The sequence below is a fragment of the Chelonoidis abingdonii genome, chromosome 8 (assembly GCF_003597395.2).
Source record: "Chelonoidis abingdonii isolate Lonesome George chromosome 8, CheloAbing_2.0, whole genome shotgun sequence".
NCBI lineage: Eukaryota > Metazoa > Chordata > Testudines > Testudinidae > Chelonoidis > Chelonoidis abingdonii.
The window spans coordinates 58,201,265-58,216,637 of record NC_133776.1 but is presented as its reverse complement, the minus strand read 5'-3'; the positions used below and the strand labels follow the sequence as shown (position 1 = coordinate 58,216,637).

At 47.6% G+C, this 15,373-nt stretch overlaps 2 protein-coding genes across 14 annotated transcripts in view; one reads left to right on the top strand and one right to left on the bottom strand.

Annotated features, from left to right (window-relative positions):
• KIF1A (kinesin family member 1A) overlaps nt 1-15,373 on the bottom strand; it is a 522,969-nt gene that overhangs the window by 246,048 nt on the left and 261,548 nt on the right. The window lies entirely within an intron of this gene.
• Nucleotides 1-15,373, top strand: part of ERFE (erythroferrone) — a 28,188-nt gene that overhangs the window by 5,702 nt on the left and 7,113 nt on the right. For both annotated transcript variants that reach the window (XM_032766887.2, XM_032766885.2), the window contains exons 2-7: nt 3,810-3,932; nt 4,890-4,983; nt 6,717-6,940; nt 9,288-9,396; nt 10,639-10,726; nt 14,094-14,169. In XM_032766887.2, coding sequence (XP_032622778.1) covers nt 3,810-3,932; nt 4,890-4,983; nt 6,717-6,940; nt 9,288-9,396; nt 10,639-10,726; nt 14,094-14,169 — 714 coding nt within the window. The remainder of the gene's footprint in view (nt 1-3,809; nt 3,933-4,889; nt 4,984-6,716; nt 6,941-9,287; nt 9,397-10,638; nt 10,727-14,093; nt 14,170-15,373) is intronic.

The window sequence follows — 15,373 nt, the reverse complement described above, 5'->3', positions numbered from 1 at the left end:
CACCAATGTAGTCCGTGCAGTTGTATTGTACAATGGTGTATGGAGATGTCTCTGGTCTAGCTCCTCAGCTGGTGTAAACTGAACTAATACTGACTGGAGACTCATGCTCTTGCTGTCCAGCACTGTGAAGGGCAGCAGCATGCTGGGTGACCAGAGCACAGCACTGGGACTCAGGAGATCTTGGATCTAATCCACAAAATGCTGGTGGTTCACGATGTGATCCTGCACAAGTCACACAGCTTCTCTGTGCTTCAGTATTCCCATCTAATAAAAATGAAACCTCAGACAAGTTCTCTTCCCTTCAGCCATACAGCCCTCCAGACTCTATGGACCAAGTGTGAGTCGCTCATCCAACCATGCCCCTAGCTTATTAGGGGGAATCCCTCCTAGGGGATAGGAATCCCTCCTAGCCACAGTAAATATGCCGTGTCACTAGTAGAGCTGAGGTTTCTCCATGACACCCATCACATCAGGCAGGAGGTGAACCACAGTAGCTGGTCTGCTGAAGCCTGGTCCTCTGGCACCTGCCAACACTGCTCAGTAATCTTCCAGAGTGGCTGCTGCTGAGGGCCTGATGTCCTCTCTCCCTTCCCCCAGCACTCATTGATTTCAATGAGAGGTAGGCAGCTAGGCAAAATACCTTGGAAGAGCAGGCCTTAGCCCACTGCCTCTGCCACAATCACAGCTGCTGTTGCAACAGCCAGGGAGAGACTAGGGCCAGAACTCAGACCTAGACATCTTGCCTGGCTGATCTTTGCTACAATGAACAACATGCTAGTGTTATACTAGGGGCTTTATAAACTTCATGGGCCAGACCCTGAGCTAGTGTAAGTTGACACTGACTTCCATGGAGCTGGGACACTTTATACCAAGGGAGGTTCTGGCCTTATTTGTCACATGGTTTATGGATAGGGTGACCAGATAGCAAGTGTGAAAAACTGGGACAGGGTGTGGGGGATAATAGGAGCCTATATAAGATAAAAGTCCAAATATCGGGACATCTGGTCACTCTAGTTATGGCTACAATGCAGCATGTGCAGACATACCTGAGCTAGCTCTGATCTAGCTAGTGTGAGTAACATAGAAGCTGCAGTAGCACAGACAGCAACATGGGTTAGCCATGTAAGGACATGGAGGAGAGAAGCTCAGTGGTTTGAGCATTGGCCTGCTAAACCCAGGATTGCAAGTTCAGTCCTTGAGGGGGCCACTTAGGGATCTGGGGCAAAAATCTGTCTGGGGATTGGTCCTGCTTTGAGCAGAGGGTTAGACTAGATGACCTCCTGAGGTCCCTTCCAATCCTGATAGTCTATGATTCTATGACATACCCAGAGTCCTGTGCTGAGACAACATCACTGCTATTGTTATTCACACTGGCTAGGGGATGGCTACACAGGCTACAGTCACACCTCTGACTGCAGTGCAGATAGACCCAATCAAGAATTAAAATCATAGAATATCAGGGTTGGAAGGGATCTCAGGAGGTCATTTAGTCCAATCCTCTGCTCAAAGCAGGACCAATCCACAACTACATCCCAGTCAGGGCTTCATCAAGCCTGACCTTAAAAACCTCCAAGGAAGGACATAGGTAACCCATTTCAGTGATTCACCACCCTCCCAGTGAAAAAGTTTTTCCTCAGATCCAACCTAAACTTCCCCCACTGCAACTTGAGACCATTCCTTCTTGTTCTGTCATCTGCCACCACTGAGAACAGCCTAGCTCCATCTTCTTTAGAACCTCCTTTCGGGTAGTTGAAAGCAGCTATCAAATCCCCCCTCATCCTTCTCTTCTGCATACTAAACAATCCCAGTTCCCTCAGCCTCTCCTCATAAGTTATGTGCTCCAGCCCCTAATCATTTATGTTGCCCTCCGCTGGACTCTTTCCAATTTTTCCACATCCTTCTTATAGTGTGGGGTCCAAAACTGGACACAGTACTCCAGATGAGGCCTCACCAATGAAGAAGAGAGGGGAATGATCACGTCCCTCAATCTGCTGGCAATGCCCCTACTTATACAGCCCAAAATGCTGTTAGCCTTTTTGGCAACAAGGGCACGCTGTTGACTCAGATCCAGCTTCTCGTCCACTGCAACTCCTAGGTCCTTTTCTGCAGAACTGCTGCCTAGCCACTTGGGCCCTAGTCTGTAGCAGTGCATTGGATTCTTCCGTCCTAAGTGCAGGACTCTGCACTTATCCTTGTTGAAGCTCATCAGATTTCTTTTGGCCCAATCCTCTAATTTGTCTAGGTCCCTCTGTATCCTACCCCTACCCTCCAGCGTATCTACCACTCCTCCCAGTTTAGTGTCATTGCAAACTTGCTGAGGGTGCAGTCCATGCCATCCTCCAGAACATTAATGAAGATATTGAACAAAACTGGCCCCAGGACCGACTCTTGGGCCACTCCACTTGATACCGGCTGTCAACTAGACATGGAGCCATCGATCACTACCTGTTGAGCCCGATGATCTAGCCAGCTTTCTATCCACCTTACAGTCCATTCATCCAGCCCATACTTCTTTAACTTGCTGGCAAGAATACTGTGGGACACCGTATCAAAAGCTTTGCTAAAGTCAAGGAATAACTCATCCACTTCTTTCCCCTCATCCACAGAGCCAGTTATTTCATTATAAAAGGCAATTAAGTTAGTCAGGCATGACTTGTCCTTGGTGAATCCTTGCTGACTGTTCCTGATCAATTTCCTCTCCTCTAAGTGCTCCATGATTTTTTCAGGGACTGAAGTGAGGCTGACTGGCCTGTAGTTCCATGGATCCTCCCTCTTCCCTTTTTTAAAGATAGGCACTACATTAGCCTTTTTCTAGTCATCCGGGACCTCCCCCGCTCGCCATGCGTTTTCAAAGATAATTGCCAATGGCTCTGCAATCACATCCGCCAACTCCTTTAGCACCCTTGGATGAAGTGCATCTGGCCCCATGGACTTGTGCTCGTCCAGCTTTAGCATCAACCACACCTTGATTAGTATTTACTTCTTGGAACAGTATTTTGATACTGATTTCAGCATCAGTCAATGAACATATGTGGTTACATTACAGACTGTCAATACCAGATGATCCAACAGGGAAGCCAGAGCATGGGATCAGTGAGTTAGGTGTGATGACACTTGCTGGGCGAAACAGGAACTGTATCACAGATACAGCAATAGTCTAGGGCAGCAGCTGACAAATTTAAATTGCAGGAAAGACTTAGCACTTCACCAAGTGCTCTTGTGATTTGTGCTCTTGTGAAGTTTTAAGTGGACCTGTGTTAGCTGTAATTCACCAAACCTTTCCATTAATGTACCATACTTCCCCCCACCCCGTGCAATGAACCAGCACACAGGTACCATTGGCCCATATGTCCACAACCCACTCCCACACTGGGCTAACATTCATGGTTGCAAAAAGCGCTGTGGGCTGTTTAATGGCCTCCATTTCCATCCCCTCCAAAATATGCACCCCAGAAACACTGCTGTTGCTGGCACTAGGTTAGTGCCCACCCAGAGAAAAGTGTGCCCTCTACAGAGTTTCTTTGAGTCCAGAGTTTTTCAGAGGTCCCCCAGGTAGCCAGGTTCCCCGTGTCCTGCACGCTGTGAGAAGGGCACAGTTCCCTGGCCAGCAGCTAAGACCATCTCAGTGGTAAGGAACTCATTAACACTCTGGCAAAGCACAGACTGGTTTCCGGCTGCTGAGTTCCTGTCCCTGCTGTGTAATGGAAGTAGCAATGAAGAGCAGCACCCACCTGTGTCTGAACCACCCAGCAGCCCGCAGAGCTGATTACTGTCACTTTCTGTGTTCTTATTCTTTGATCGTCCTATAGGAACCCCTTCCTGAGCAGTCTCGCAGTATCGACCCCCGGGACACCTGGATGCTCTTTATGAAACAGTCAAATAAAGGGGTGAACAGCAAGAAACGGGGCAAAGGCAAATCAAAAAAATTCAACGTATGTATTCACATCCCCGGTGTGTCTGCACAACCCACCCCAGGAAGCCCCGGCTCAGACTCTTTGCGTCCCATCCCACACAGAGATCCCAGGCCTGCTGCACCACTACCCCATGCAGAGATCTGAACTGTGCCTGCTGCACCCATCCTACACAGACATCCCTGGCACTGACCCACTGCGCCCCTCCCCTGACAGAACTCCTCAGCCTGGACCCACTGCACCCCCCCCATAGAGCTCCTCAGCCTGGGCCCACTGCACCCCTCCCCTCACAGAGCTCCTCAGCCTGGGCCCACTGTGCCCCTGCCCTTACAGAGCTCCTCAGCCTGGTCCCACTGAGCCCCTCCCCTGGCAGAGCTCCTCAGCCTGGACCCACTGCACCCCCCCATAAAGCTCCTCAGCCTGGGGTCACTGCACCCCTCCCCTCACAGAGCTCCCCAGCCTGGGCCCACTGCACCCCCCTGCCACAGAGCTCCTCAGCCCACTGCATCCCCCCCCCAACCCCAGAGCTCCTCAGCCTGGGCCCACTGTGCCCCACCCCCCACAGAGCTCCTCAGCCTGGGCCCCTCCCCTCTCAGAGATGCTCAGCGTGGGCGCATTGCACCCCACCGCAGATGAAGAGCCCTGGCCCAAGCCTGCTGTGCCCTCAACCCAGAGAGCCTGGCCTGGGCCCATGGCATCCTTAGTGTAACAGCCCTGCTCCTTCTGAGCCTAGACCAGACCTTGGGGGTGGGGCTGAAAACATTGACCAAGCCAGCAGAGATGGCCAATCCTGCTTAGAGTCCAGCACAGAGTTCAGAACAAGCAGGTGCCCTTTCGGGCAATGGGAAGGAGAAGGGTGCCAGGATGTGGGTGACTAGAGGCTGGCACTGCGGGATGGAGCCATTCTTATTGGACCTACACTGGTTGACTATGCCCTAATTTGAACTGAGCAGCTCTGTGCTCTGTCTGGGGTTCCAGTTTGGCCTGCCAGGCCCACCAGGTCCTCCCGGCCCTCAAGGAGCCCTGGTGACACCAGAAGAATTGCTGAAGGACTTCCGGCTGCTGCTGAAAGGTACAGTATGAAAGCCAGTGCATGGAGTGGGCTGAGTGCGTCTCCACAGGCACTTCAGGTGGGCTGGGGAGGTGGGTGCCCCATGCTGCAGGGAGCGTGACACTGAAAAGACAAGAGCTCATGTCCTACTGGGGGGGCAAGGTCATCTCCCTCCCTTGGGGTTGAGGTTAAGGACAGAGAGTAAGGGCTAGTCTACACTGGCAATGCTAAAGTGCTGTCATGGCAGCACTTTAATATGGCTTGTGTAGTCACAGCAGAGTGCTGGGAGACAGCTCTTCCAGCACTCTAAAAAAACTCCACCTCCACAAGTGACATAGCTACCAGCGCTTGGAGTGTGACTCCCAGCCCTGGTGCACTATCTACACTAGCAGCCTGGCTTTTCAAACCCCTGAGTGAGAAAGTTGCAGCACTGCAAAGGGCCAGTGTAGACAAGCCCTTAGTGGTTGCTGTCTAGTGCATATGGGGAGTTGACCCCTTGGTGGGTGCGAGGACAGTAAGTTGGCAAGCAGTGCTGCTTAGCCTGCCTGCCCGGACACAAGAGCCAGGTAACCGGAGCAGGGCAGAAAGGGGGGCTATGTCTGGGGTGGTATCTTACACCCTCTTACATGAGTGCTCAGCCAGACAAACTCCAGCCCCAGGAGAAGCTTTACACTTTCAGTGTATCGGTTATTTTGACATAATTTTCCAGTACAGAGTTTTACACTCACACATCAGGACATGACTAACTACAAACCTCAAATGTGCACTTTGTCTAATGTCACAAATAATAATTGCTAACCAGGGCTGGCTCCAGGCACCAGCGTTCCAAGCAGGTGCTTGGGGCGGCATTCTGCAAGGGGCGGCAGTCCCTGTTGTTTTGCCCCCAAGCAGTGCGCTGAATTGCCGCTGCGGGGGGCGGGGGCAGTCCGTGCGCCTTTAGGGCAGCAGGCGCATTTCCGTGGCGGCGGCAATTCGGCGGCAGCTTCTATCTTTAGCTGTCTGTGGGGGCTTCAGCTAAACATAGAAGCTGCCACCAAATTGCCGCCACACGGAAACCCACCTGCCGCCCTAAGGGCACATCGACTGCCCCCGCCCCCCGCAGCGGCAATTTGGCGCACTGCTTGAGGCGGCGAAAACTGTAGAGCCAGCCCTGTTGTAACACACATCTTGGTGATGAGGTCCTTATTTGTCTGTGTTTGTGTGTGTGGAGGGGTGTATGTTAGGGAAGTGACTTTAGCCCCAATCCAACCTCCACTGCAGTCTTTGGAGAGTTTCCCACTGACTGCAGTGGTAGGTGTGTACTTGTGTGGTGAGATTTATGTGTGTCACAAACTGATTCCATGTTTATCTCCAACACCTCAGAGGACTTCCCATTAGTTTTTTGGCTCAACTCTTAAGAATCAAACTCAGCAACAATAATTGGGAATCCCAGAGAACTAATACCCCTTTCCTGGCTTCATGACTGCAATGAAAACCAATGGGAGCATTCTCCAACAAACCTCACTGCTGCCTAAAATGACCAGGACAGAACATTTGCCTGGATCAAGCACATGAAAGCAGGGATGACTGGAATTCAGTCTCACATGATGGTGCTAGCTTGCTGGGCTTTGACTTGAATTCACATCAGTGTCTATCCTGCTTCCATTGACATCAAGGGGCATTTTACCATTAGCTCCAATGGGAGCAGTCATTTGTGAAAACCCTTTGTACATCGGTGACTCCTAAAACTGGTTCTCTGGGGGGCATTCTCTCAGAGGTGGTAAAGGAGCGGGAGAGGATGAGCCTGAAGGCCTGTGAAGGTTGCCAGGAAGGTGAGGAAGAGGAGGAGAGAGGAGATGATGACATCTTGGCACTTGTTGCTGGTCCGTTGGCAAAGACTAAGCCACAGCATCGAGTGGAGGCAGCCTTCCACTGCCGAATACGGAGAAACATTTCCATTGAACGAAGATCCCTGCAAGAGCTTCAGATCTATTACATAGTGAGTGGGGGAGGGAGTTTGCCATGCTGGACTGGCAAAAATGCAGATTCAGCAACACTGACACATTTCCCAAATTTGTGTTGGTTTCACCAAATTGTTTTGGTCAAAAAACAAACAGTCCAAAAATTGACATTTTTCTAAATGAAACGTTTCAAATTTTTGGCTTAAAAAACCTTTTTGTTTCAAAATTTTCTTTAATTTTATTTTAAAAACCCAACCAAAAATGTTTTTGAAAGGCTGGAATCAAAATGAAACATTTCAATTTTGCCTAAATGAAATATTTCGTTTGACCTGAAACAATTTTTTTCTACTTTTTGATTTGCTGAAACATTTCATTTTTGGTTCAGCCTGAAATTGCATCTTTTTTTCCCCAATTTTTCAGAATTGCCAGTGAATTAATAAAAATCCATTATTCTCAGAGCTATATTCCCAGCATCTGATCTCTCTGAGGAAGGTGAATATAACTTCAATCCAACTCCCATGGGAGTCTATGAGGAGATTCCCATTGACTTCAGTGAGCGTTGGATCAGGTCCTAACCTCCCAAATGCACCTTGCCATTTGTGCCATACTATAGGTGTGTGTGTGCTGGGGTGAGGGAAAGGAGGTTACTTCCTTTGAGCCTCTTAGCCAATTGCAGGCCAATTAACATCCCTAGACAAACTTTTCTGTACCAATGGAGCTAAGGCTGAGTACACATCAGTAATTTACGATACAAAAATATTCAAGGGATGCTATTTTTAGCCCCAAAACAAGCATTACAGACCAGGAAATTCAGAGTTAAGGTTAAACAGACATGAAATCTAGATACAGTAGAACCTCAGAGTTATGAACACCTCGGGAATGGAGGTTGTTCATAACTCTGAACAAAACATTACAGTTCTTTCAAAAGTTTACAACTGAAACATTGACTTAATACAGCTTTGAAACTTTCCCATGCAGAAGAAAAATACTGCTTTTAACCATCTTAATTTAATGAAACAAGCACAGAAACAGTTTCCTTACCTTGTCAAATCATTTTTTTAATCTTGTCAGACCTTTCCCGTTTTTTTGAAGTAGTTTGTGTTTAACACAGTCCTGTACTGTATTTGCTTTTATGTTGGTCTCTCCTGCTGCCTGATTGTGTACGTCTGGTTCCAAATGAGCCGTGTGGTTGACCAGTCAATTTGTAATTCTGATGTTCATAACTCTGATGTTCTACTGTTTATTAAGACCTGTAAATGCAGTTAAGACACTCAGAACAACCTTAAAAACTCTGCTCTGTAATGATGCCATATACCACACATACAGTTAAGAATCATGCATTTTTTCCCCACGATTTCTCCTCATAGTGTCACTACAACCCAGAATTACCTGTCCTGAAGAATTTACAACCTATACAGACAAGATTAAAGGAGTACTATTATCCCCATTTTCCAGATAAGGAACAGAGGCAAAGAGAGATTATGCAGCTTGCCCACAGCCACATAAGTCGTTTGTAGCAGAACTAGGAATTGGACTCTGAGTAGGGGGGTTGCCAAATTTCTAATGTCTGAAAACCAGACACTACAGAAGGAAAGCTGGAACTTCCTCCCTCCACCTCTTCCCCTGAGACCCAGCCCCTGCTCCACCTCTTCCCCGAGGCCCCCACTCCTATCACTCAGTACTCTCCTCCCTTTCCCTTCCTTGATTCCTTCCCCCCACCCCCCAAACACAGCTGGGCACTCTCTACTTGGGGGCTAGGATGGGAGCCTGCCTGCCCATGAAATGCAGGTAGGAGACGGCCCCAGCTGAGCAGGGGGTGGTGTGGGTTGATGACCCAGTGCCTACTCCCTTGGCCCCCCCACCTGTGGTAACTGGACTTTTGTTGTCATCAATACATGTAACTGGACACTGTACAGGTCCCCTTTCAACCAGACTTTCCGGTCAAAAACTGGACACCTGGCAACCCTAACTCTGAGCTTTCCAAAGTCCTTCACCAACCATCCTCCCTTTTTAATTTACTTATCAAAATTTGCTTTCAGGTATTATTTGATGAATAATTCTGAGTAACAAACACATCTGAAAACAATCATGGTCAAACATCAGATAATCTGTGAACAACTAGAAAACAAGACAAATTTTCAAATACGTTGTTAGGCCTGGTCTGTACTTTTTTATGGAATAACTATGGCAGTAAGAGGCCTGGTGTAGATACAGTTATACTCTGTGTGGTGCAATCACCCTCTGCTTGCACTGCAAACACAGTGCATGTCTGTTTCCTGAGAGGACGCTGCTAGCTGAGCGGCAGCGCCCATCTCCTAATGCAATATATAGAGTTGGGATGGTGTCTCACAGTGTGCACAGTCTTGCCTTTCTCTTTGTTACTAGCCTCAGAAAGAGGGGGTGTTCCATCGAGGCCTGGGGCTGAACCTGACCAGCGGCCAATACACAGCACCTGTTGCAGGGTATTACACCTTCACCGCCACCTTGCACATCGGTAAGCTTTCCTGCATCCTGGCACATGGAGCTAGCCTCCACAGCATGGCGATTCTGTTGAATCATAGAATCATAGAATATCAGGGTTGGAAGACACCTCAGGAGGTCATCAAGTCCAACCCTCTGCTCAAAGAAGGACCTGTCCCAACTAAATCATCCCAACCAGGGTTTTGCCAAGCTGGGCATTAAAAACCTCTAAGGATGGAGATTCCACCACTTCCATAGGTAACCTATTCTAGTGCTTCACCACCCTCCTAGTGAAACAGTGTTTCCTAATATCCAACCTAGACCATCCCTACTGCAACTTGAGACCATTACTGCTTGTTCTGTCTTCTGCCACCACTGAGAACAGTCTAGCTCCATCCTCTTTGGAACCCCCCTTCAGATGGTTGAAGGCTGCTATCAAATCCCCCCTCACTCTTCTCTTCTGAAGACTAAATAAGCCCAGTTCCCTCAGTCTCTCCTCATAAGTCATGTGCCCCAGCCCCCTAATCATCTTTGTTGCCCTCCGCTGGACTCTCTCCAATTTGTCCAAATCCTTTCTGTATGTCCAGCTTTTCTAAATAGTCCTTAACCTGTTCTTTCACCAGTGAGGACTGCTCAGCTCCTCCCCATACTGTGCTGCCCAGTGCAGCAGTCTGGGAGCTGACCTTGTCTGTGAAGACTTGAGGCAAAAAAAGCATTGAATACTTCAGCTTTTTCCACATCATCTGTCACTAGACTGCCTCCCCCATTCAGTAAGGGTCCCACACTTTCCCTAACCTTCTTCTTGTTGCTAGCATACCTGTAGAAACTCATCTTGTTATTCTTCACATCCCTTGCTGCAACTCCAATTGTGCTTTGGCCTTCCTGATTACACCCTGCGTGCTCAAGCAATATTTTTATACTCCTCCATAGTCATCCTCCAGGACTCTCTGGGACAGAAACCTTAGTGGCATAAATAAGTGTAGCTCCATTGAAGTTACTGTGCCAGATCCTCTGCTGGTATAAATCAGCATATTTCTACTGGAGTCAACATACTGTGGGTATGACTTGATGTAGTTCCACTGACGATCATTTGGCTACACTAATTTACACCAGCTGAGGCCCAGACCCAGCTATTCAATCGGACCATTCTGGCTGGCCAGCTGTGTGGGCATGTCTGGCTTCCCTGGGGGGCTGAGGCCTAAGGCCTTTACAGGGGGTTCTGTTCAGAAGGGGAGAACATCTCATCCCTGTCTCATTAGCTCTTCTGTGTTTATAGTTCATGGAGAACAGAAGAAAGGGCAACAGCGTGCCAGAGATCGCCTGCGGGTACTGATCTGCGTCCAGTCTCTGTGTCAACATAACATGTGAGTGTGCCTGGTAGAGACATGCCCTCCCTGCTAGCACAGCCAGACTTTTTTTAAATGTAAAAACTTTTTTTCTCTTTCTTATCCCAGAAGGTGAGTGCACAAAAAGGAGGGGCCCACAATGCCTAGGGCACACAGATCATGGCACCACTGTGGCTATTGGGAGCCGATGGAGGATTTCCTATGCAGGGGAAATCCCAGGGTGGCCTGGAACCTCTGTAGCTGCTTCCATACCATCCCCTTTCTCATCTCTCGGAGTAGGGGATCTGGCTGGGAGAAAGAGAGCCTGTCTGGGGTATCCCTGCACCCTGCTGATTCCTAGTTGCCTGAATAGCTTCTGGGGCCCATTGACAGCTGAGTTTAAACTAGAGCAGCCTTAAGGCTGATCTAACTTAGACTAGCAACTAACTTGGCCCCCAGATCAGGTGACATAATATCACCTTTGTATCTCCTTTATGTGCCCCAGTCCTGAACTGCACTGAGCACTGCACTGGGCTGGGGCCTGTAACTGGATCTAACAGTATCATCACAGCTACCACTTGTTAAAAAAATGTCAGTGGAACAGTTTTCCACCAAAAAAGTGCAGTTTCATCAAAATCCAAATGTTTCACTGGAATGTGTCAATTTCAATGACATGCTTGAAGTGAAAAAGTTGAAATGACTTCAATTTTCTGATTTTATTTTTATAGTATGTCAAATGTTCATTTACATATATTTAATATTTTAATATCATATAAATATCAAAGCAAAGTGAATGGACATTCTCAAAATGAAATGTTTCAATAGTTAGGAATGGAATTTTTTTTTTAAATTTTCATTCCACAGGACATTTTGAAATTTTAGCATTTTGTTCTATTTCAGAATGAATGTATTTAAAAAAAAAAAAAAATCAGAATTGCCTGTGGAATGAAATGCCAATTTCAGCCAGCTCTAATCACACCCATGCTCTATGGGCCAAATTAATAGCGGCGCCTGTGGGATTGTCTACATGGGGACTCTTAGGAAGGTTAATCTGAATTAACTTTTAAAGTGGTTTCTCCTGTCAGTGCAGGTACTCCACCTTTCTGCGAGGCAGTAGCTATGTCAACAGGAGAATTCTCCCATTGACTTAGCGCTGTATACACCAGGAGTTAGGTTAGTTTAACTGGACTGCTCAGGGGAGTGTGAATTTTTTCACACTCCCAAACAACTTAGGGTATGTCTACACTGCCCACGTCACAGCGCTGCATAGACAGTGTAGTCACACTTTATCACTGGGGGAGAGCTTTCACGGCAATAAAAAAAAAACCCTCAAACAAGCGGTGGTAGCTTTATCGCTGAGAGCTGTGCTGTCTACACTGGTGCTTTTCAGCACTAAAACTTTTGTTGCTCGGGTGTGTTTTTTCACACCCCTGAATGACAAAAGTTTTAGCGCTGAAAGTGGCAGTGTAGACATAGCCTTAGTTATACCAACCTAAGTTCCTAGTGTAGACCAGGCCTTAGATTCCCTTTCACTTACATGCATCTTACCAATGTGCAACTTAGACCACATCTGACTTTGGTCCCTAGATGCGTAGTTTATAGCAGGCCCTGTGTGTCTGGAAGTCAGCATGAGAGTGATGGAGTATCGTCACTATAGCTTTGTGACAAAGAGCAAAAATATTTCCACACAGCGCACACTCTGTGCCAGGTACTGCTCACAAACCAGTACCACAAATCAAGGGAAACAATGGTCCTGCAGAGTTGTGACATTTAGTTATTTGGAAATGTTGTCAACCCCTCCTGGCTAATATCAGCTGATCACAGAGCTGATCCATGCATGGGACCAAATTAAATTCCATATGCTGGTCTCAGCTAGAACGCTGGGTTGTTATCCAGAAAAAGTGCAAAGCCCCAAATCTCTCGCCTCTGTATAAACAAATCTCATCTCCACAAGGTACACTGTAAAGGTGGCCAATTTTAGTAAGGATCATGCCAGAAGAGGCACGGGCATCTGTCATTACCATCTGAGGCATATACATACAGAACCCATGCATCGAGTTTGGCTAGTAGCATGCATGTGGACTAAGATTTTCAAAGCTCCCTAGGGGGTTTGACTGTCTAAAACCCATTAGGTTGGAAAAACCTCATCCATTCTCCCTATATATAGCTCTCCATGTTATTACGCATGTATCCTAAGTGTCTTTGCCAGCATAACTTCTACTGAAATGGGATTTTAATTATGTGTCACTTTGTTAGGTAGAAAATAAAATACTTACAGTGTTCTGGAGTGACACCCTCTCAGTTAGAAAGGTAGGTCAGGTGCTATACCCCTTCCATCGCTGACCACCTGCTGACACTGCCAGCATAAATGCTAACTTTAATGGCTGGCTTGTGCTGGCCACTAAGGAATCAGAATCATAGAAGATTAGGGTTGGAAGAGACCTCAGAAGGTCATCTAGTCCAACCCCCTGCTCAAATCAGGACCAACCCCACTAAATCATCCCAACTCATATGACTCATTTCATATGCGTGTGATCCTATTGCCATCTGATTGTAAGGGCTTCCAGTCACAACCAGGGTAGACTAGATGGCCATACATGGGGTAAGGAAGGAATTTTCTCCCAGGTCATATTAGCAGTGAGTTGGGGCTTTTTCACCTTCCCCTGCAGCGTGTGGCAGGTGACTATCCAGGATTATCTGGAGCTATCTCACAATCATTTCCCTGCCATTGCAGGGGCTGTGAGCACTGGTGCACCTTGGGCCCTCCTAGTTTATTCCTGTGGCACATCTTGAGTCGCCTGGGGGCTGTAATACTTTTTTCTAATGTCTGTTGTTGGGTTGAGTGTGTGGATGATGGAGGGGAGCAGTAATATACAGGTCAGAGGGGGTGATCTACTGGTCCCTTACAGCCATAAACTCTATGACCCTCTGTGAGCCAGTCCTAGTGGGGAAAATCACTAGGTGTGCTAGCCAGCCCCTTAGTTTGCATAATAAATTGATGGATGGGATGAACCCCCCAGAACACAGCTGGGATAAATATATCAACATGGGGGCATGAGAAGGCCTACTGAGCCTCTGACCATGCTGCACCTACTCCGGGGCAAGAGGCTGTCAGGCACCAGGCTACCCCTGGAACCGTTCTTGAGGACTATACTTGGTTTGGTTTTTTAAACAGAATATAGAATTAAATGTAAATAATGATACAGAGGGTGATGAGCAGCTTTGCAGTGAGGGGACAAGTTTGCTAGGGCATGGTGCAGTCCTCCCTTCTCTAACATCTGGAACCAGGGATGGGGGAGACAATCACACTCTATTACTGTAGATAACTGGCTAGTAGGTGAATTCTAGGTTGTACACGGATCACGCAGGTCACCTCAGTGCTGACATTGCTATTTCTTGTCCTCAGTTCTCTGGAGACGGTGGCTGGTTTGGACAGCAGTGAACTTTTCACCATCTCAGTCAGTGGAGTCTTGTACTTACAGGTAAACATGGGCAAACTAATGAGGCCAAGGGGTGTTCCTTATGGGCAGACCCACCTTGTGCAGTGTGCTATTGACATGAGAATGCAGCACAACTGGGCAGCTAACTTTTCACAACAATAACTCTACCCCCAGGGACCAAGCAGCTTTGTACAGCCCACATTGAAGTCCATGCTATTTTCAGCATGCTAGCTAGCTCAAAGCAAACAGGAGTATACCTACCCCATCTATAATCACACCTCTGATTACGTTGCAGACATGCCCTAATTGAGCACACCCATTCCCAAGTGCAGCAGGAAGTCACTGTGGTTTACAAGCTCTTCAGTGCAGGAGGCCATGTCCTTTTCTACAGAAAGCGCCCTGCATTGTGGGTGCTACTGGAACCAACTAGTGAAGATGACAGGCACGTGCTGCTGTGCTGGCTTTCCTCTGCAGTTGGGCAGGAAGTTCATTCCTCAGTCTGACTCTGCATCATTTTTCAAAACCAGCCTCAATAACACTGGCATGATCAGCCTTCTATCTCTCTGGGGGCTGAGACCCAGAACCTCAAAGGTATCTGATTTAAACAGGATTAAGCACCTAAAGATCTTTGAGGATGTAAACCTGAGTCCCTCCAGTGATCTGCCACAGTACTGCAAGGTTTAGTCTTTACGGCATCCTTGCCTACAGTCAGTGGCTTATAGCCATAGAACCAGCCAACTACTCTGGTACTATATACTGTAGTCCTGTTGCTCCCCACCTGGCAGCTTGTGTGGTCATTACCACCTCTCTAAAGTGCATGTAAAATGCTACTATTTTGATTGGGTAAATGCCTGCATGAGGTGCAGGACAATGGGGAAGCCAGCTGCCTAAGGCATCTAAAGAGATAATGCACCATAGCACTGATAGACCAACTCCCACCCATTACTAAAGGGTAGAGCTTTTGCATTGCACTATTTTAGAGTTTCCCAACGGAGTGATACAGATCAGTCACATTCAGATGTTTGGTCTCAGCCCAAAGGGTTTGGCTTTGAAAAGGAGAAGGGCTAGTTTAGCAAAGCAGCAAAAGTAAGTTTCTACATTTCAGTGGGACTACTCATCTGTCTGACAGCAGGCTTCAGTGCATTGCTCAAGTGAGGCTGGAGAGTATACAAAATACATAGGATATGCAAAACAGCACAGTCCTCATTATAACCTTAACGTTGGCATTTCCCGCTTAGTAACATTC